Here is a 24,006-nt window from a genome sequence, read left to right on the forward strand (position 1 = left end):
ATTTTTGCTCATGGTTTCATAAGTTCCGGTCTATGGTGTCTGTTGGTTCCATTGTTTTGGGGTCAATGGCAAGGCAATAAGTACATCATGGAGGGGAGCTCATGGTGGAGCGAAGCAGCTCTCCTAATGGCAGAAGGAAGGAAAGAGAAGGAAGGGGCCAGGATCCCAGCATCCCTTTCAAGGGTATGCCTATGACCACTAAGCCCCACATCCCAAATGTTCCACCACCTCTCAATAGCACCACTGGCAGGTGACCAAGTCCTTAACACATGAGTCTGCGGGGGGCACTTTAGATCCACAAACTGTAGCAATACATTAACAATTTGAAATTGACTTAATTCTATTAATAATATATGTTAAAAGATTAGAAAAATATAAATCTACTCCTCTTTTAAACATATATAAGCAACTTCTGCTCTTAAATGTTGCTTTTATCATCTAATAACTTTCCATGAAAACACACCTGAAGGTAGAAAGGGGTTTGGCATTTTCCTTGCATATCAGAGGAACTTAATGTTTGTTGAACAGAATAAAATGTTCTTTTACATAGAGAGGATGTCAAATCTCATTTTTGTTTAAAAAAAACAAAAAATTCTTTTAATCATTTTAAAAATACTGGTAATGGTAATACCTGGGAAAAATATTCATTATGTAGTATCTTATTATTACATTGTGCTCCAGTCTTACACTAAAAAATAAAGGCTTCTTCAAAGAAGTTTCAAGAGACCAAGAGCTTACTAAAGATAACTTTATTGTGATTATTACATGCATTAAATATACATTATAAATGGAATATGCTGCCCATCTGATGGAACAGAGTACATTAAGATAAAAGAAAAAAGTCACAGAATAGATGGATGATACACATTAAAAAAAAAACTCTTCTCAAATACCCCAAATACCTAATTTACATATGCCACAGGTATTTTACAACATTTCTTATTAAAAAGTTTGAAAGGATGGCTCCACAGTTTACTATTATGAATTGTGCTGCTATAAACATTGATGTAAAAGAAATCAGAATAAAGAAAAAAAAGTTTGAAAGGATTAAGTGTCAGATATTCTACAGAAAGAGAAAATATTAGCATCCTGGAATAATTTTTATTCCTGGACCATTTTCTGCCCACTGGAAAAAATTGCACTGTTTTTCTTTCTCAAAAGGACACACAAAAAAATTCTTTCCATTATTTGGTCCAATCTTCAGCACTGTTCTCATGATGGAGCGCCTGCCATGGTTGCAGAATGGGAAGGACAAATCTGCCCACTAGAGAAACAACAACAACAAAAACACAGAAGTGTAAACTTTATGAGCAAGTTACTGTGATGTACAGACCAGGCCAAGGCTCGTTTGATTGGTGTCATATTGGCTTCATTCCTATTGCTATTAATTTGATTGTAAAATAGACATAAACCATTACTTGTTGCCTTTAAATAAAGTTTCTATCCTATAAGAAGCATCTCTTTTACACATGTGTTTGAATCACACAGAAAATCGTCTTAATTATGAGCTTAAAGTTGCCAAATATCTAAAGATATAGAAACTCCTTCCCTTTATTAAGAATAATTGAAAACTATTAGAATCTTGTAATAAAGTAATCACTAGAGTCCCCTCTTATAGTTGAAGTTAAAAATCACAAGATCCAATATTTGTCATAACATTAATGCTAAACTTCCTGAGTCTCTTAGGAAAAGAAAGACTGCAATAGGAACATATCCAAATTAGGCAGGTTCCGTTGTATTATTCTTATTTGGGCCTCAAGAGGGGCATGAAGGAGTCTTATATTACTGCTAACATTATTATTATTTTTTCCATTGTATCTATTAAAAGCTTCTTGAGGAGAAAATTTATGGATTTAGGAGGATAGAGTTACATCCTGTTCAGAGGTGTAAAATCACTATCAAATTTTCCCTAGGAAATTCTTAAGAAGGAAAGACATTGAAGACAGATATTTTATCTTTTAATAAGCCCAACTAGAAAATTTTTGCTCCAGCACTGAAATAGGTCAGTATTTTCATTTTTCAGTTATATATCAGATGAAGAGTAACTTGGAAAAGTGTGTGCCTTTAAGGTTTAGATTCACACTATGCCTGTGAGTCTCATAATGAGAGAAATGCAGAAAGTGAGACTGAAGGAAATCCAGATTAGTGTCTCCTATTCAGATTCATTTTCAAGGACACAATCATAGACTGGAAAGTCATAAGGAATACAACAAAATTATTTTAGTGCTATCATCTTTTTCTTTTTTCCCCCTTGGTCAAACTTGTGTAGTGGTGTTCACTAAGGTTATTGTAAATTCAAGGCATGTACATTGTTTTCCTCATGTACCTCTGTCCAATGAATCAAAAAATTTGATAGAACACTGACGTCAGAAAGAGCAAATTCTTATTTTGGATTATTAACCACATGAGTATACCAGTACTTGTTAGTCAATACCTTTCCATCTTTGTGAACCAAGGGCAAAATTTTTATGCTAGTGATTACAAATATGATATACTCTGATAGTCTAATAGCTATTATTTCTCTACTATTATTATTATTTCTCTGAACCTCTTTGAATTTTAAATTATTCAACATTCAGGTTTTAGACTGAATACTAATATGGCTAAAATATAAAGGTAAAACTGAAAGAGCATTGCTGTTTGTTACATTTTAATAACCCAAATTCAATGACACCATAGTAAGCTTGATAAATCTTACACCTACTTCAAAAAATCCACATTGTGTTTCTCCAGGCAGAGGACAAGCATAAAACTGTCTTCCCTTGTTTGCACCATCTTTCCTCACAACTCGCAGAACACAGCGGAGGTTGTGTTTACTGCATCGAGGGCCGCCATTATTTAAGGTACAAGGACCAGCTGTCATATTTGTTTGGAGTTCACTGTAATGACAGGTCATGAAATAATTACAGCAAAAGTGGTAGGGGGATCATTCACACCATTCTACTTGTACCTGTTAGAACTCTGCTTATAGGAAAAAATTATATCAAAAAGTAGGTCACCATGAACTTTAGGTAATTGTACAAACTGCCTTTTAAATTGTTTTCCAAGGTAATTCTAATTCACTTCTCAAGCTACCTATGTATCTAAAGCACAGAAATTAAATTTCTGAAGAATAAAGACAGCTGAATTGTTGTGTATCCATTACATTAAATTTTAAGTTCTCTTTCTGATATTCAGTTCTTCTTTTACCCAGTATTCAGTGTGGACAGTTTTATTTCCTCTAAAATATTCTCAGGTCTAGCTGGCCCTTGCCCCATAAAGCAAGCAGAGTCACAATCTTCTCTAATTATTTTCTCATTGGTAGAAACTCTCATCAATGGCTCTGACAAGGCCAAAGAGACACTCTTTCTACTGTCCACTTTAAAGACAATTTTCTATGCTTTTCTTTGATCAAGGCTACTATAATAGTTGCAATCATATTCTAGCAAGAAACAGGCTGCCTAGGAGAGCAGAAATGTGTATTTTGTGAAGCTAGTAGGGAAGCTTTATCTCTCCCACAATTAGAATCAAGAGTATTTGGAGGTCATTCCTGTATTCGCTGAACAAAGCTGAGGAGTTGACCTTGTACTCTAGCTGTATAAGCAGAATTTTCTCTCTGAAAAAGAGCTTCGCTATTTTTAATTTTCTATATTTTGCATATTTTAAGTCATGCCTTTATAATAGACTTTTAATAAGCCAGTTAAAGAAAAAGTGTTCACATTGATAAAAACCAGGAGTTCGGGGTATAGCTCAGAAGTAGTGTAGATGCTTAGCATGTGCAAAGCTCTAGGTTCATTCCAGCACCCAAAACAAAACAAATAATCCAACAAAACAAAACTAAAAGTTTTTAACTTTTTAAGGTTAAACAGTACATCCTTTCTTATTTGGGGGGAAATTTCTAAAGAAAAACAAATATCATTCTTAAATTATTTAAAAAAAATAAAAAATCAGTTTTCTTTTTTACCTGCTTCCTAATGCATTTTTCAGATACCTGATTTTATAATAGTGCCTCAAGGCATCCTAATTGAAATGTTCAGAGAATATGATATTTTATTTCGGATAAAATTTGTTTAAACCTACTTTTAAAACTGATGCTTAAATATATTGCTTTAAAAATGTTTGCTGGGATGGACTTAAACGTTCTGAGAGCAGTTTTCAAACGTGTTCCTATGGCAGTCATTTGTAAACTTAAAGTAACTATGGGTAATACTAAGGAAACCATTACAGATATTTAACCAGTCACTACTTTGCTGGCATATTTTTCAGAGTAGGGGTGGTGGCTTATATTTGAGATGCATAATATCAAATTAGAAATAGCACAGCTGAGTTCAATCCCCAGGATGGAAAGAAACAAACAAAAAACAACAACAAAAACAAAGCTGAGAAGTAATAAGCTTTTCTTTTCCATAACCTTCCATTTGACAAAATGCCTCCAAAAGAGGTGACATTAAAATTTTAACTCGAAGAGAGGGTGAATATCTAGACAGTGTAAGAAAAGTAGAGAGATTTAAAAATCAAAGTGATTTCATAGTGTTTTTCTTTAAATTTAAAAAGAAAAACAATTAAGATTACTAGCAATGAGTGAAATGATGCTTATTAAAATATACATATGTAAAACATAGTTTTATATATAATTTTAAAGGCAGACATCTTTAACAACAATTAATTCAACATTTTCTAATCTACTTGCTTCAACCTGGATATCTCCAGGGTTCCACATACCCAAGGAAAGGCTGCCATTGTTTACTCTTAAAGCTTCTCTGAGGAGAGGGGCAAAAGTGGAGGGTAGGATTGAGGAGGAAAGAGGGGCCTCAAAGTCTTACCTCTGGTTCATTTCTGTCTTCCATTTTGTTTCCTCCTTGGTATCAAGTTGAAGGAAAAACTAGTCATATGCTATCCTAACCTTGGTACTCAGAGTGTGTTTCACTGCCCAGAAACATCAGCCTCACCTGGAGCTCCTTAGATTTACCAGAATTAACTGCCCCTATTCCAGAACCCTAAGGAATCAGAATCTACATGTTAACAAGTTTCCCAGGTGATTCATATGCACATTAAGTTTCAAGCATGGAGTTAATGTAACCAACATCCTGGATGCCACCTGCGATCACAATCACATGGGCTCTAAATATGCACAGCTAATCTTAATTTTATGATAGAAAACATTATCTAGGATAATTAAATATTCTGCTTAATTGAGGACATCTTGGTTCCTCTTTGCTTCAAGCATTATTTTAAAACTTTCTAAAATGTAGCTAAGCATTTTCATAGGTAAGTTTAGCATAGAGAATAGTTGATTTTGATGATTAGGTCTATCATTTTGAATATGGATGTCTAAATGGCATAATATATCAGGAGTGGCAAACCTTTTCTGGTAACACATTTTAGGCTGGTGGGTTTTGTGTTCTCTGTTGCAACTACTCAATTCTTTTAAAATTCATTTGCTGAATGTAAAATTCATTTAAATTTATGTTAATTTTTAAAAAATCCTTAGTTTTATATATAATTTTAAAGGCAGACATCTTTAACAACAATTAATTCAACATTTTCTAATCTACTTGCTTCAACCTGGAGATCTTTTTCAAATAGCATCTTTATATATAAAATTATATATAAATAAAGATGCTATTTGAAAAATTTACAATTAATCAGTGCAACTGAATGTAGATATTGTCATCTGAGATTATCTCAAGGATTAAAACAAACAGAAGATAAGTAAATGACTTATCCTGAGTTGTCTGTGATTCTGCAATCCTTAGGGAGAGAAAACTTCAAAGGATGACCTGGAATCTAGAAAGAGGTGTTAGTGCTAGCACCAGTGATTAGAGATAGACCTTCCACACCACTGATGGCAGTGAGAAAATGCTATAATTTTAACAATGTCATTTCACTCTTCTAAAGCATCCTTTGCATCAGTTCAGGAAAAATTTCAACCTAGAACACATGACGACTTTGGGAATATATCACTGTGTTTTGCTCTCTATTTACAATAATTGCATCAAAGATTTAAAATTGTTTATAGTAGTTATTCTTAACTGCTTAAAAATTGGTCAATTATCTAATTTATAATCCAGGAGCTGGATAACATTCAAGTACATTTAAAGACTAATCCAAAAATATGCCTCATCAACATGGCATGCATAGTAGGGTGATGAGACTAGTAATTAAGAGAACAAAAGCCAAATTAATTACCCTGTAATTATTAACAAAAAATTTAACTTGGTATAAATTCTGAGTGGACCACCTGCTTTAATAGTATTATGTAGTGAGCTTCTGCTAGGTGTCTTGTCCACAAGATGAACACTGTAGTTGCCAGACAAGGAGAAAAATGAAATAAATGACAGTAATTTGCAATTTATTCCTTGTAAAGTAGCTAGGTGCAGAAGGGCTGCTGGGTGAATTTATTTCATCACTTGACATTTATTCTGCTAGTTGATCTTGATTGATTGTGGAGTCTCAGTCCTGGTGTTCCTATATTCAATACATTCACATGGCTGCGGCATTTCTAAGTAATACTGTGTACTGTGATTAATCATGTAATTCTATTACTAATGGCTTATGAAGATATCATTTAAATTTAAGGTTACATTAATTTTTTTTTAAATCCATGATTCATTAGCTAAATTGTTTAAGATTTTTTTTTTAAAGCACTAAGGAAATAAAAATATGCCAAGATATTTCATCTGGGTACAACGAATGACACAATATTTTAAAATGATCACTTCTACTTCTTTTTACTTAAGCCACAGAACAGAAAAGCTGTTCAAAATTATTTTCTCCTACAGAATAGCTTCTCAATTCAGATATTCTTAACTAATTCCTCCATAATTTCCATCATTGAGGCACTAATAAAGGTTAAAGTGAAAAGATATTATATTTACCCAGCAAGTTAAAAATTTGCCCACTATAGCTTAATTGAAATGTAAGTATCATGGACAGAAGTTAAATCAGTTATCATAAGAGATTATGAATGAAAGTATTTTGAAAAACAAGTCAAGAATAAATCATTGGGATTAAGTGCTATAAATTTAAAGTTGTGATAGGAAACTTGATCTAAATGCATGTATTAAGCAAAAGCTGTCTCTGAAATAAGCTTTAAGAATTCCCAGACTTTGGTCTAGGAGAACCACTTATCCACTGCCCAGTGGAGGTAATCTTCCTATTAGCAAAGCACAGCAATCTTAGGAAAAGCTAGCAATCAGAATTCCACCCAGATTTACTTTAGATTCACCCCAAAATAATTCTGTCTCCCATTGCATGCGAAGAATATCCTGCATTCACAAGTTATACTCTTTATTTTAAAATGCTGGATATATGGCACCTGCTTTTTGATGAAAAAGAAGCAGTTTGGAAAACAAAATTGTGGGCAAATATCTCTTTCTGATGGAGGTATAAATTCATATCATGGTGGTTAGGAATCCCAGATAAAGGGAGGAAATGAGATGGGGGAAGGAGGGCCAACAGAAGATTGTCCCAATATTAAGGAGCTGCCACTACTGAGAAAAGAGATGACACTATTTATTCAAGTTTCTGCATCTTGGTTAACAGCAATTGAAGTTTTCTGGAAATGGAGCTGGTAGTCTCATAAAACACATTCAATCAGGTAGTATTTATAAATGGGAATTACAGTTTTCATTTCAGATATAAAAACAGCATGAATACTTTTTGGGACTTTTTGGATGAAACAGAATACCAACCCACATAGATGAGTGAGATACAACTACGTTCTTTAACAGAAACATCACTAAAGGTATCTCAGATTTCTGTTTCTAAAATAGAGGCCACTTATTAAACTTTTACAAAAGTGTCTTTTTCAGTACTACTTTTTCACTGTAGGGAAATTTAGATGGTTTTCAACTTATGATGGTTGCACTTAGAATTTTTCAACTTTTCCATGGTGTGAAAGCAGTGGGCTCTCAGGAGGAGCTATACTTCAAATTTGGAATTTTGATCTTTTTCTGGGCTGGTGATATGTAGCAAGACAATTTCTTTTGATGCTGGACATCAGCAGTGAGCGGCTCCCAGTCAGCTATACAACTGCAAGGGGAAACAACCAATACTCAGTGTCCTTATGCTGCTAGGCTATGATTGATGTTTAGCAGGTATATTAACTGCATTTTTGACTTAAGACATTTTCAACTTATGCTGGGGATAGCAGGATGTAGCTCACTGTCAGTTGAGAAGTATTCTATATAAAAAGATGTTAAAAGGGGTATTCTATATAACAAGATGTTAAAAGGGGTTATTGGTAACTGGTATTATTATGGGCAATTTAAGCATTTTTCTTTATGCTTTTGATATATTCTGTATTAAGCATGCACATGGTCATGGTGAAAAAAAAAACAACTTTTTATAGGTGTTGGAAATCTGTTTATTTCCTTTCCTTCTCTAGCATTATAAATGAGAGAAGTGAAAGCAGGCAAATTACTACAGTGGTTTTTCAGTGTTTGACTTATATTACCAAAATCAATTCAACTTTCTTAGCAATGGATGATTTTTCTGCCTTCTAAAAACTTAATGCAGTACAAATACCTCAAAGATTTCAAAAATACCTTAAACAAAGCTGAATTCAAATATCTTAAAGACAAGGGTTAGAAGCATCATACCTGTTAGAAAATCCAGGGTCGCAACTTTTGAGATCTGGTTCTGAGTAGTGGGTTGTTTTCAATTTTTTATGTGCTGGACTAAATAATTCAGACTGAGAGCAGACCAAAGGTGATATGTTTACTTTGTTAGATAGTTGAGTTATATAGTTTGTTCTCTCCTTGGAGGGGTGCTGTGTATAACTAAGACAAACGTTTGTAGGAAGAGAGTTTTGAAATTCCCCGTCTAGTATCTGGTTTTGGCTTCTTTTTCTTTCCAAAGTACTGGATTTATTGCTAAAATCAGTTAAGATGAGAGTTGTAGTTCCAAATACAGTTTTCCTGTTGATCTTTACTTCTGTATGTGTGTTTCCAAAGCTATTACAAGGATACTTAATCAAGTTGCTAAAGACAATGGTATTTTCTTCATTCTTGAGCACTGAATCTGAAAGAAGAGATAAGTAATTCTGCAGTATTCCTAAAAATATAATATATTGACTATTTGAAACATCTTTTTTCATTTGATTAGAAAATTTCGTTCACTTTATTGCAGTGAACTTATATGTAGAACTAATAAGGCAAAGTTAGGTTGAGCAAGTTATAATCATTTTCTGGTTAGGAAGTGAAGTTTTATCTAAAATGCAAAATATTAACAATCTATAGGGACCCAGATATGGAGTTAACAAAGATTTTTGTTTGCAGTGTTTTATATTTAAGCATTTAAAGGTTATACAGCTATCAGTTTTGTTAACATTAGACAAAGCATTAAAGCAGTAGTAATTAAGAGAAGATGTCTCATAAAGCTTTAGGTTCAGAAGACTCTGTAGTATGGACTACCAGTAACGTTTCTGTCAATGACAAGGCCAAGTAAAAGGTTTATTTAGAATAAGTAAACATGAATCACACAGACTTAATATTTATCAAATAAAACATTTCAACAAAATATCCTGGGATTCTGGAATTTGTACTATATTCTAAATTGTAGTTAAGGATATATGTCTTTCATACTCAGAAAAAATTAACACAAAAACAGTGAGATATGTAAAGGCATTTGAGAATGTTGAAATAATGTGGAGATCTAAGACTGGATTTCTGAGGGTGCTCTGCTGAATAATACTGAAGAAGGAGGGATGGAAATAGGAGGCGCAGTCCCTTCAGCTATTAGCAAAGCTGTGCAAGGGGTGATGCCTGCCTTGCAGGCCCAGGGAACAAAACACAATATGACAGCTAACACAATGTAGAGGTCTTTAAGTCAAGAATGAACTTTCTCATCTCTAATTGAAAGAAAGAAATAACACTTTGAGAACACAATAGAAGCTGCATCAATGAGATGGTTCTTAATCACAGGTTTCCTCTGAGGTTTTACATTCTCCGAACGCATGAAATTGTGAGCTATAAAGAGTTATTTTGAAGGATTTCAATGAAATCAGTACAATTGTCTGGGTAAAGATTTTAATAACAAGGGTAGGAAGGATAAAGAAGAGAAAAAATTCAGCATTTTTCTATTCCACCTGCAAAGATATTCTTACAGAAATCCTCCCTTTCAATTTATGAAACACTTGGACTGAATAACAAACTCGAAAGTTGCTGAAATCTGCATAAAACAAAGCTTTATTGAATAATTCATTAGAAACAGTAGAGAACAGATGTGATCATCTCAGTTTTTTGAGATACAAAGGCACATACTGTTTTAGCACAAGCATGTTTTCCCTCCCTATAAAAAATATTCAACAGAATATTGGCATGGTTTACATGCAGAGGACGGCAATTCCTTTAAACCTTTGAGAAAGAAAGCATTTGACTTAGTGATGGAATATCAAGATGAAGCGAGATACGTACCTAACTTTCTATAAATGACCCTTTTGGAAATGCAATGAACTAGAAATCAAAATTCGGTCTTACCAATAGGTCTTGAGGTCAAGCAAGCATCACATGCCTTAGCAGAGGGCTTATTTATTAGCGTACAGACTGAACATGTCCATTGCTCTTCGGATTTCTGAGCCACCAAGTCAATAAGATGATCCCTTCTGCTAGATGTCCAACTGACTACAGTATTTCTTGTTGGCAGTTTGCTATAAAAATTTTAAAAATTAATTACTAACATTATCATTGCCTTATTCTTATACATTCTGGGTATTTTAGAATCAATTACAAAAGTATGAATACCTATTCTTTCATTGCTTAGAAGTCATAACTGAGAGCTAGATGTCATAACTACATCTTGAACCATGCTGATTTGCCATTTAAGTCAGAAATAAAAGTTTTTATTTAGAGCCAAAGAGCTATTTTTTGAACCAGTAGGAAGTATTTCACAAATATTTTAAGTAATACTTTTCAAGGCAAAACTAAAATGTTATTCAAGTAAATCAGAAAAAGAAATATCATGCAGAAATTAGAGCACTAAACATTTAGTGAGAAATTTTACATTACCTCATGTACCCTAAAAAGAAAATTCTAGAAACTCTAGAATTTCTTTTTGGTATCTGCTAAGCAAGATATGGGTTAGTTGATCTATAATAATGAAAAGAGATATTTATCTTTGTGTTATTTTTCTTCATATAAACCACTTTATATTTTCAACTTAATTATTATTAGAATAGTACACAAGCAATAATACCAACCGTTTTTTTTAACCACAAATGTAAATCATGATTTTCTAAATGGAATTCTTCATTGACCATTTATATAACAATATATGTTGTTATATAAAATGCCTTTCTACAGCTCTGATACAGTCTCACTCTCAAATGCACAGGTGTAGGGCTATAGAACACATCATGTGGTTAAGCAACCACAGCAGAATCAGGGATTTGTCTCATTATTCCAAGCATTAATATTGAAAACTCTCTTCCAGGTGAAGGCTATGTATCTTACATTTCAGAACATGAGTTCTTTGACTTTCCAAGGTGACCTTGACTTCTGTAGCATTTTCCTCCTTACATACAATTATACCAGTTTTTAAATTCAAGCTTGTCTGGTAAAATAATAAATAGCATGAGAAAATCTGAAAGATACATCTCATTATGATTCTTTTATCTTTACTTACTTTGACTTTTAATGCACTTAGTATTTCTTATTCCTATGGAACACCAGACCTTCTATAGAGTTTGCTTACCTCACCTTATACCTGCCCTCTACTAATTTACACTGAAAGACAGTATGTTGCATTTGTTCATAATTAAGTAAACACAATTTTAATGCCCTTCAGACTTTCAGTATGCTTTCAACTTTTCATTATTTTCACCTTTTCTTACGGAAGTATTTGGAAGTATTCTTTCCTATACTGCCCCGTTTCTTAATCACCCACTATTAAATTCATCCCAATCTCCACTTTGGAATGTATCAGGAATCTCAAACTCACATGTGGTAGTAGGATGAATAATGGCCTCTTAATTGTATGAGGTTATATCCCAGGAAACTATAAACTGTTATTTTTTAAAGAAAAAGATCCTTTGCAGATGCAATGAAGGATCTTGACTTAGGGAAATTATCTGGACGATTCCTTAACCTATTCACAAATATCCTTATGAGAGGCAGAGGGATATGATTTGATTTACATAGGAGAAATGGTATTGTAAAAGTAGGCAGAAAAACGTCGTGGTGCAACTATAGTCAAGGACCTTGGGCAGCCACCAACAGGTCGATTCTCCTCTTGAGTCTTTAGAGGGAGCACATCCCTGTACACACTTTATCATTGTCCCAATGATGCTGCTGTTAAGCTTCTGGCATGTTGAGCTTGAGCAAATCAATTTCTGTTGCTTTAATTCACTAAATTTGTGGTAATCTGGCATAACAGTCACAAAAAAATTAGTACAAATAAAATTCATGGATCTTCCAATCTGTAACTCTCAGTAAATGGCATGAGCATGCCCTAATCAATCAGGCCCCAAACCTAGAAGTCATCCTTAATATTTATTTATTTTATATTCCACATTCAATCCATCAGCAAATCCTACAGTCGGCTGCAGAGTCAAATTTACCATAAAGGTAATGAAGCTTATCCTTTCATGGCTTAGTGGGTTGTTCTCTACCGATCAAAGTAGGGAACAGGGAGAATGGAACCAGTAACTCTAACTGCATGCTGGAGGCCAAGATGCTACCAGTGGTGGTAATCCTGGGGATTCCAGGTGAGACTTATGTGCTGCCAGTATCACCTCACATTTGTTCATCATCCAGGGACAATGTGCCCTGGTCACATCAAGGAGCAGGTAGATTCTGTCTTTATCCTTGAGTACCAGGATCTGAACAAAAAAAATGCTGCTTCACTCCTTGCTCATGAGCCATCATTACCCAGTCTGCAAGGTCCCTCAACCCACATACCACTCCAGTGCCCTTCCCTTAGCCCCCAAACAGCAGGGTCAAGAGGGAGGAAAAAAGGGCTGAGGTTCTTAAAGTAAGGTCCTCAGGCCAGCAGCGATAGCACCGCATGGCAAGTGGGACATGCAGATTTTTGGGCCGCTCTCCAGTCCAGACCTACTGAATCAGAAACTGTGGGGATGGCCCAGCAATCTGTATTTTGACAAGGACTCAGAGATTCTGATGCTCCCTAAAGTTTGGGAACCACAGATTCGAAGTATCCTTGCAGAAAAGAAAGAGCACTTGAGGAAAATATTATAAGAAACATTAGAGACACATTACTTTCATTAGCTAACTGTGGGATAAAAGAAAGTTTTCTAATTCACTGATAATAAAAATTCAGTATGATTGGTGGTCATGTGACAGAGAAATCAAGGAGTCTGTAGCCCAAACATGGAAGAGGGCAATTACATGCTGAGTCCGGCAGTGAAGGAATGATACTCTTATTTTTCTGAAGTTTCTGGTACTTAAAAATTGTAATCTGTTATGACTTCTTATTCTAAATATTCACATGAGAACCTAACCTTTTTTTTATTTCCCTGTGATGTCTGTGCTGGGGAAGAATAAATCTGGGCCTCAGGTATGCTATGCAAATGCTCTACTACTGAGCTACATCCTTAGTCCTGGACCTAACTCTATTCATATTTTTTTATTCTTTTTCATAGAGTAGTCCCCCTAAACTGTGTAAGTTTCAAGCCTTCCTCAAATTCCAAAAATATCTTAAATACAACCACTTTTTACCAGTCATCATTCACCACCTGCACTGTTATTGAAAGCTCCTGATGCTGCTGCTTCATTCCAATAACCCTGCAGTCACTTTTTCAGAGCAGCTTGAGTGATTCCCATAGAACACAAGTCAGTTCATATGGCCCCTCTGCTTCAAGTCTTTCAGCGGGTTTCTGAGCTCACTCAGTCAATACTTTTCAAGTTAGTGATATTCTAAAATATAAATGAGTTCATGCCTGTTCAAAACATTCCAAAGACTTCATGTTATACTCAAAATGAAATGGAAACTTATTTCCATGCCCAAGCAGGCTATGCATGATATCTGGTCTGTGTCTCCTTCCTTCTGCTTTGGTGAATCATCCTTGCCTTCTTTCTCTTCCTTAAGTCAGAGGTTCTTGATTTCTAGGCTACCTTCTTTAAAAACTTTTCTCCTATTCCCCTATCTTTACAAGTCATTAGATCTTTTCAACAATCTCTTCCTCAGGGACTTAATCTGCTTATCCCATCTAGAATGAACTTTCCTTTTTATTATCTGTCCTCTATTGTGTTTGGTATTTCTTGAGAGCAGTGATCACTACTTATCATTGCCTCATATTATACACACATGTGGACAGGATTTTCTTAGAATGATCTCCCCTTGTAATATAGTAATCTATATATTCCACAGAAAGAGCTTTCTTCAAGATCATCTTAATTTTCCAGCTATCAAATCAAATGGCTTATAGAGGGTACCATCCTCTCTAACTCAGTTGAATAACTCTCTCAAGCACTTCACCACTTTGTTGCTATAGCATTTATTCTTCTACCTCTTTCATGAGATCCTTTTTTTTCTTTTGATCACCAAGATAATTAAGGTAATCACAAAGAGTTATTCACAAGGATCTCTATTGGACCTTTTTGCCTCTTCTTTGTGCTTTGCAAATATTATCAAGTTCACTGTTACCTCAGATTACCCCCAAGTGGGGAATGGGAGGGGCATAAAGTACAAGTGGAGGATCTTTGCATTTCTCAAGGGAGAGAAGATACTAGCATGGGTAGCAACTGATTTTTCTTTGTCCAAACAAAATAGATTTTTTTAAAAATGCCAATATAAATGCTAATAAAACTAAAAGAAAGTTATGCAAAAGGTTGGTATAAAGGTTTGTACAAAAGGTTTGTATAAATATACAAAAGGTCTGTATATTTAAATGTTTGTATAAAAAGAACTTGCTACTCCTATTTCAACTGAATCATATGCTACTTCATTCCTTCTACTCTACATTTTTACTCTTATAACACCAACACTTCCTGGGAGCTCTCCAGAATACATTTCTTCTGCTAAAATCAGGGGGAAGAAAAAAAAAAAACACAAACACAAACACCTTATTATCCTAAGGTTGAAGTTAAGAAGCTTAAGCCGGAAGCAGCATGTCCTGTTTTTACTTCTTATATATATGTAGAACCTAGGTAAAGTCACCTTCATGGTTTCCTGTCCCTGAGGCTCTGGTTCTTACAGCTTTTGATTTATTCTCTGAATTACCCCACTATTCATTTGGTCGCATGACCCTTTTCAACTATGTTCTAAAGATGACAACTACGCAGTTAAACTTTCTTCCCAAAGCAAGCTTACTGTATCAAGACTAAACCATCACAGGTTGTTTCATTTCTTTTGTGCCCTCTCGTTGCTCCATCCCTTCAAATACCTCTGCAGGCAGGCCTGTGTTAAGATTTGGCTTGAATCCTATGTTCATATGTGAATATACCACCAGTGTAACCCTACAATATGTACAATCACAAGAATGGGAAGTTGTATTTCATGTATGTATAATATGTCAAAATACATTCTATCTAAAAAGAAAATTAAAAACTTTAGAAAAAAAGATTTGGCTTGCAAACAACACTAAATTCTCATTAACTGGCAACTAACAATCAGCACATTTCCAAACTAGATGGTTTTTAAGACCTAAATGTCTTTTTAAAGGAATAAAATATCCTCTCCACCTATGCATAGCTCTCCAAATGCAGTGTTTTCCCTCTGTACTTGCCCATGTGCTGTTTCTCTCCCAGGAAATCCTTTTCCTTCCTCATCTTTGATGAATTCCTACTTCCTTCAACAGGAAGCTCTAATTTTACCTCTCAGAAAGATTTTCTTGTCCTTCCCACATAGATTTTTGTGTTTTCTGCTCTATTCCTCCACTGCCATTAGTGTATCCATACCAATCCACAGGTTTTATTTATCTATTTAATCATTTACTTCTCACTTCAGATCTCGAGCAAGGTGGAGACTATTCAATTTTACATTGTATTCCTGTAGCTGGCATATAGTGAACCATAATAAATTAAATAATAAATTTTAAAAATTATAAAAAAAATTTAAAAAGATTATAAAAAAAATTCTTATCTTCTCTGAAAGAAACAATACTTACATACATTATGACAACTAGCATGTAATTAAGACTCAATAATAAATGATACAGGCATTTAAAATGTGGTATGATTAATAAAAACTGGAAAATTTGGGTAGGATTTATGATGGAGTTCAGTAAACTTTTAGCAATTGAAGGAATATTTAGGTCACTGCTATTGGGCCTTCCAGACTTCAAGTTAACTTCAAGTGACTTTAAAATAAAAGAAAAAAAATTTAGTTAAAAATTGAAAGTATTTAATATTCATCAAAAAGAGGCTGCCAGTTAATGACAATTAATTACCTTATTTAGATGATAAATAATATTTGATGATTTGGAAGAATAAGAATTTTTTTAAATCTGAAAAGCTATCAATTCATGAAAAATAAATATAGAACATTAATCACCTAGTCAAATATATAAAGGAAGTCTCTGTTTGCCAGACACTGTGTTGAGTGTATGTGGCCAAATGTATACCCATATTATGAAAAATAGTTTCTTGCTCATAAAAAAAAAAAAAACATAAACCTGTACAACAAATATAATTAATTATTTAACTATTTCAGATGTCTCTGATGGTAAAATCAGGTGAAGAAGCTGAGAGGAAGGGGATATAAAGTGACTTAGAAGCAGTTGATAACAAGAGAAGGGGTAATGCAGAAAATAAAACAAGGAGCAGAGAGAGAGAGAGAGAAAAAAAAAAAAAGTAGCTTCAGGTATATTTATGAAGAAAGAAGTCAGGATCTTCATGCTGTGATGCAGAGCTCTCTACATACCTAATGCCCTCTCTCTTTTCCCCAGCTTCTGCACAGCCAAGGGATGCCATGCTTCTCTTTCAATCTGCAGTCATATCATTTTGTTCCCTTTGCTTAGTTTTCCTCCTACTCAATAGAGAACATCTTCATTTGTTCTCAGTGAACTGAAAAAGTTTTAATGTTTCCTCTAACAAGAGTGTGGTAATAACCCTCCAGCCATAAACTCTAACACTTCTATGAGCCCATAAGACAATCTTCCTAGATACTCTGTTACTTCACATACCCAACACTTGCTGTATCTTTATCACTATATCCCAACTTTCTCAGACCCATAAAGTACAAACGTCTATTATTTGGTTCTGATATTACCTGCATTATTCTTCATATCAAATATGTCACGAATTTGTTGACTTTTTAAAGTTTATGTAAGGTGCTTTTCCAGTGTTTTGATCTTCCTAAACATCAGACGCCTGGTAACCATCTCTCATCCTTTACTCTGCACTGGCTTCTTCATATGCATTTCCTATTTTTTCGTTTTCCATGTTAACTACATGCTACAGTCAAAATTACTTAATCCCATTAACCATTCCCAGAACTACTAATGATCCCTATTATTTGATTTCATCCAACCTGTAACACTAGCCTTCAATGGAGCCTTCAAAGCCTTGGCTGATATTTTTTCATTCTCCAGCATGTCTGCTTATTAATGATTCAAGTTTGGTGGCTATGCTGCCCTTTTTTGGGAGTGGTCGTTGGGATTAACCCAGGGCCCTGTGCATGCTAGGCAAGTGCTCTACCAACTGAGCTACATCCCCAGCCCCCATGCTGCTTTTTTTAAATTAAATAATGTGTACTTTCTCATTTACTTAACCAAAATTCCATTTTTTAAAGTAAAATTCAAATTGACTTTATGAGATCTTCCAACCTCTCTGTATGTATAAACCTCTAATATCCCTGAACTCATAGCATTTCATGTACTGGTAATTTTGGTTCATAATCCCATACAGAGTAGCTGTTAATCTTTCTTTTGGCATTGCCAAGGCACACTCATCTACTATCTTCTACTAAGGAGTGTGTTGGCAAAAAGGAAATAATCAGATTTTGTTGGGATTACTAGATAATGAATCTGAACTGATACAAGGAGATTCCAGGAGACCTAAAATATTACTGTGGGCCAGCCACCAGTTAGGTCAGAAGCTTTAGTCATTTTCATCTTTTTTTTTAATATTTATTTTTTAGTTGTAGTTGGACACAATATCTTTATTTTATTTATTTTTATGTGGTGCTGAGGCCCTCACACATGCTAGGCGAACGCTCTACCTCTGAGCCACAGTCCTTTTCATCTTATAAAGGGTCTTCAAACCCATCCTGTGCTTACTACCCCAGTTCTTGAATGCATAATTATACTCAGCAAAGAACAAAATCATTACACATATGTTTAATAAGTGTAATAATTTTGTTCTTTGCTGAGTATAATTGTTGTTTAATTAAGAAGACAAATTCTGAAATAAGATCCTGCTTAAATTTTATGACATATTTCTAAATAAAGCAAAGACTTCTGAAGATAGTTGCATTTTTTTTTCCCAATTATTGACTAGGATATTCACTTTACAAATTAGATTGCACCCAAGGGTGGGATATTATCACCTGATTTAGAGGATTTCTTCCTGAATTGAGAAGTGATCCATAATCAGCTTTGGTTCCTTCTGGTTCTCTGATGACATTATTTACTATTTTCTTCCAAAGATTCAAATACTTTTGAATTATGTACTCTTAAGAGTAGCCTGATATATACTTACTTATGTTTTCTGATTATTAACCTTTTAGTTAAATAACTGAGGCAAACAGTATCCCTTTAAATGAGGTTTCTTACCATATGTCAACATGTTGAGGATTTTCTTTTTGACATTGAGGACAGAAATATGTCATTCTGTTATTCTCCCCGAAGCGACATACAGTTATTTTGAAGTGGCAATGACCACAATTAGGACGCCTGTAAACCTTGCAGTGTTTAAAGACACCAGATCCTGTTTTACAGCACTAACAAAAATAAATAAATAAATAAAAGTTAAAAGAAAAATAAATATATGTTTAAACAGTGTTGCTAAGGAGTCAAAGATAAATTCTTTAAGTCGTCTCTGAAAACAGTCTGTTAAAAATTTACATATATTTGAACATAGTTCCATATAGTCTTTTCTTTTTGCTAAGGAAAATGTATTGACAAGCTTCAGTAATGTTTGTTAAATAAGATTTGTGTGACATAATTCAATCATTTTATCTTATTAGTATTCAAAATTATTCTTTGCATATCTTTATCCTCTTATCTAAATGGGACATAAAAGTTTTATATATTAAAATGTTTTTATGATTTTTAAGATTTTTTTAATTGAACATAATTATGTGGTTAGAAGAAAAAGACTAGATTAGTTTTAAATATGATTACTTTTGGAACACTGAAGCTGCTCACTCAGTTACAATAGCCAAAAACCTTATTTCTAGGGGAAAAAATTTAACAAGAGTATTTTTTTTCCTTTTTACCTTAGAGACTCACTGGAAAAGAAAAATCAAATACCATCCTAGCAGATAATATGTTCCATTTCAGAATAAATACAATTTCAAAAGATATTTTGCTATTTTCTGTGAAGGTTTTATGCTCTTCACATACAGTTAAAATAATTTTCATCAGTTGTGTGAAAATTTAAAAGCCCAGAAATAAGGTTCACCATATAAGCTGAAAATTGCACAAACAATATATATTAATTTAAAAAAGGTACTAAAAATACTCAATTTAATATGGGCAGAAAATGGGCTGGTTTAAAATAGCCCTAGTTACTCAAGGCAAATATGTAAAGCAAAATGTTCATTGACACTTTAAGTTAATTAATGAAGAATGCTACAATACTTTCTTTTCTAAATATAGTAAATATAAGAATTTGAGTATAGAAAAGACTGGCAGAAAAACAGATTTATTTGAAACACGTTGTTTAAAAGAAAAAATGCCTTTATTGAATTTTATGTATACATATATTTAACTTTTAAAATTTACATGTTAGCAAGTACTTATTTCATTCCTGGAATAGTTTTTGTGGGAGACAGAGAAATATTATTTTACAGATAAAGAAACTACACTTAAGGTTTATTTACCCAAAGTAGTCTATTTTTTAAATTAATTAATTTATTTTATATATATATATATATATATATATATATATATATATATATATATATATATCAGCAGAATGCATTTTGATTAATGGTACACAATTGCAGCACAACTTTTCATTTCTCTGATTGTACACAATGTAGCATCACACTATATGTACAATCACACATGTACCTAGAATAATCATGTCCATTTCATTCTGCCATCTTTCTGGCCCCCATGCCTACCCCCCTTTGCCCAATCACAGTTCCTCCAGTTTTCTCATGCCCTCCCTGCCATTATGAATCAGCATCCACAAAGTAGTCTATCTTTTTATATGTTCTGTTTCACATATCCAAAAGAGTCTATGCAGAATGCATAGACTAACAGCTAACATAGCTGCTCCCAACTTAGAAGAATTCAATATAATCATGGTTAGACAAACTTGGAATGACCTCTGACCTAGTATTTTAAAATATTAATTAGGCTCATAAAATGTCCCTCTCCCTTTTTGTATCTCTATACTCTTACCACTAGGTGGCTATATATAACCTTAGCATTTCTGATGCAATCAAAAGGGGAAACCATTGACATTTTACATAGCTGAAAGTTTCAACTCTTACCCTGTAAAAGAAAATGCTGAAGTCGCGAGTCATCTTCACAAGGTGATGGGTCTGTTGATCTGTTAACTGACAAACCTTAAAATGAAAAAAATTATTGAGTGTAATTTCATAATTTATTCACTATTGGGAAAAAAACACTTATAGTTCTTTGATAAAACTAAATAGATTTAAAATATATGCATATCTTCTAGAACTCTGTTTATTATATCTTTTTAGTGTCATTCACTAAACTGTAGCTTTATTTTTACTTGATAGTGGTATTGATTTATTATCCCAATGTGTTTTAATTCTAAATTCAAGTATTTATTGAATGTTCTTATCAGACATCTTCAAAGTCCCAACATTTTCTCTCAGCTACTTGCAAAGCCTTGCTGGATTTGAAAAACTGAAAATTTAAAAGGAAGAAAGAAAGAAAGGAGGAAGGAAAACTAGGCATAGGAGTAGGTGACCATCAAAGTCATAATAGGTTTTAAAAAGATATGAATTTATATACATGCATTAATATCAAAGTACTGTTGACACATGGAATAACTCAGATAGACCTTACTGGAGAATGGTTTTTTGTGTGATAAAATGGCATTAATCTCAGTGTTACCAATGCAGAATTAATTTTCATTTGGTACATGTGCTTTCAATAGTAAATCCAAAAGAAATTCTGATACCTTACTCTTGTTGTATGTGCCTGAATACACAATATGCACACATACACACACACACACAAAAAAATTATCAGTGATTATAAAAATGAAAATTGTCTAATCAACATAATCTTCCAAAAGTATTATAAATGTTCCTCATTTTTTAAATTTAAAATTTATACATTTTAAAAATATTTACTCCTTACCATATCTAAAAACATATTAAGACAAACCTTTGTATGCATACCTGTACTATTTCAATAATTATGTCTATACTCTGAATAACTAAACTTCAGAAATGCCAGTAAGTTTTAAACCCACAGGAATTATGGGTAATGGACTTTTACTAAGAGAATGCCTGGCTGGATGTAAGATAAAAAGCAAATTCTCAGTTCATCACAATACCCTTTGTTCTTAACATTTTCCATTGAGATCTGTGTGATTTAAAACAGCTCCTTCTGCTTAAAATTTTTTTCATTATTGCCACATTGAACTAATTTGTGCCTAGTGTCAAAAAACAGAACTTAATCTAAAATTATCACTACCTGGTTTCTTTTAAAACTATTCCTACTGATTTGGATTTTACCAAACCATCTAGAATGTATCTGTATAAAACAAAAAGGTGACTTTGGACTTATATAAAATAGTTTAGTTAACAGAATTAATTATTATGTAAAAATAACAGTTGATAGAAATGATTTAATTAATAGAGTTACAAATAATTTAAGTAGTAACAGAACTGGATAAAGTTCTAATGCAGAATTCTTCTCTGGAAACTGAAACACATGCATTCCAATCTCTCTGACTTCTAAGTGAGAAGTTTGAGTTCCAATCTCTCTGAACTTTCACAACCTTGCTCTATTATTGACCAGCATCCTCTTTCTATAGTTTTAGCATTTCTCTCTGCCAGTTCTTTTTTATCCCAATTTAGAAATGGGTTCAAATCTCTCCAGATATAGAAAAACAAAAACTAGATCCATCCCTATCCTGGTATTCTCTTCTAGCAGTGTAATATTTTTCTCTTCATGTTAATCTAAGCTACTAGAAGGAACAAGAACTCTGTATTTTGTTTCCACTTGCTCACTGATCACTCATTGCTTAGTCCCTGTCATCTGAATTCCATTCTTATCATTCTACTGAAACTACATTTTCTATCTTCACCAACACATATAAGTACGAATACATGAGTATGTGTAGAGTATGTGCTGAATATGCCAGATAGAAAAAGAAAGTTGTGAGCTTAAATGATTTACATATTCTACAAAATTCACTCTAAGCCCATCAAATGTCAGCAACTGTGTCCTAGATACATGGATACATTCCTGAACAAAGCAGACTTGTCCTAATCAGAGATTACATTCTGGTTAGTACAAGGCAGATTTGTTGAATAATAAATGTAATAAGTAAATATATTGTGTTTGAGAGAAATACATGGTGAAGAAAAAATAAAAAGCAAAGCAAGTTAAGGAAGATTGAGAGAGTTAAGCAGGAGAAGGAGATGCACACTGCAGTTTTAAGGAGGTGGTCAGATTTGGTTACAAAGAGAACTGGACATGACCCAAGACTTGAAGGACACCTGAAGTATGAGGAGAATGTGCTACTGCAACCCAAGTGTAAGTGTTCCACATGGGTCCCTTAATAGTATTTTAAAAAAATATGCAATTTTAAAAATACTTAAAATTTACTTTAACAGCTGGATGGAGACCACTGTCAAAGAGTGCTTCATTTTTGATGATGTTGCCTACCCCAGGCAACACTCTTTGATCCAGTAACACATCACATAGCATCCGACCTGTCTGTTTTTTAACTTCACTTTCTGCTCTTGAGAAACTAAATTTAGGTGAACATATGTCTAATTCTGCCATCATTCTTATTTTCTGTTGGCTTTCCATTGAGTTCCTATAAAAAGGAATAAAAAACACATTAATTGTTAAGACTGGCTTATAATTTTACAGTGTCATTTAAAAATAAGCTTTGATATAAACACTTTATGATAATCATGGCACAAGGGTTATTTGGGTGAACAATGAAGACCCTAACAAATTATTCTATTTGAAGCCTTCTTTATCATGAGGTTTCATCAAATATAAACTACTTAAAAACACAGGTGATGACCCAAAGTAAACCGTAAATCTAAGCTCCATAGTTTTGCAGGTAAGTATTTTTATTTTATTTTTTACCTGAGTTCTACAGATGAGTCAAAGAAACAAATCAAATCTTTGGTGAGTTGCACTTCAAAAACAGGAGAAACACCATTTTTTCTTTTACACTCAAGTGGATTAATCATGATGGAACCTTTCATTCCAAAATGAATCCTGAAACAAAGTCAAACCCATTTTTAAATAGAAATCTATCATGCATCAAACTTTCCCCTTCATGTTTTTTGGAATAAAATAAAATAAATGTTAGTCATCATGGGCACTTTTAAAGGGCAAAATATTGTCACTAATATTATATATTTTTTCCTTATAGCTTTGTATCCTTATAAAGCTAGAAGATGTGACAGTGTTTCAACCTACACATAAGTTCCTAGAGAATAACAAGGTCCCAACAATAAGCCCAAGAAAACATACTCCTGTCCTTCTTATCAGATGAAATATCTTTTATTCATAGAACAGTCTAGCATCTCTTGTTTTCTGATTCAAAGGCTTGAGATAAAGCTAAATTTAAAATGCCAATAGTTTGTGTTTATAAATTCTACAAAGTCACTAACATTCAAATTCCCTTTTTCTAGCCACAGTGGATTGGAAATGTTTACCTACTGCAAAATAAGATTTACAGTTTAAGATATTTTTCTTTCCCATTGCTTTGCGCTGAGCAATGA

The 24,006-nt window shown here is 33.5% G+C and overlaps 1 protein-coding gene across 1 annotated transcript in view; it reads right to left on the reverse strand.

Moving 5' to 3' along the window:
* Positions 1 to 762: 762 nt before the first annotated feature.
* Neil3 (nei like DNA glycosylase 3) overlaps positions 763 to 24,006 on the reverse strand; it is a 43,564-nt gene continuing 20,320 nt past the window's right edge. Inside the window, exons 3-10 of the mRNA XM_015486193.2 lie at positions 23,363 to 23,497; positions 22,868 to 23,081; positions 20,545 to 20,619; positions 18,653 to 18,819; positions 10,461 to 10,630; positions 8,583 to 9,003; positions 2,705 to 2,879; positions 763 to 1,264 (exon numbers count right to left, since the gene is read on the reverse strand). Of these exons, the coding sequence (XP_015341679.1) occupies positions 1,082 to 1,264; positions 2,705 to 2,879; positions 8,583 to 9,003; positions 10,461 to 10,630; positions 18,653 to 18,819; positions 20,545 to 20,619; positions 22,868 to 23,081; positions 23,363 to 23,497 (1,540 nt within the window). The 3' untranslated portion in view covers positions 763 to 1,081. The remainder of the gene's footprint in view (positions 1,265 to 2,704; positions 2,880 to 8,582; positions 9,004 to 10,460; positions 10,631 to 18,652; positions 18,820 to 20,544; positions 20,620 to 22,867; positions 23,082 to 23,362; positions 23,498 to 24,006) is intronic.

Source organism: Marmota marmota, unplaced genomic scaffold, assembly GCF_001458135.2.
Source record: "Marmota marmota marmota unplaced genomic scaffold, marMar, whole genome shotgun sequence".
In the NCBI taxonomy this organism is placed as follows: domain Eukaryota; kingdom Metazoa; phylum Chordata; class Mammalia; order Rodentia; family Sciuridae; genus Marmota; species Marmota marmota.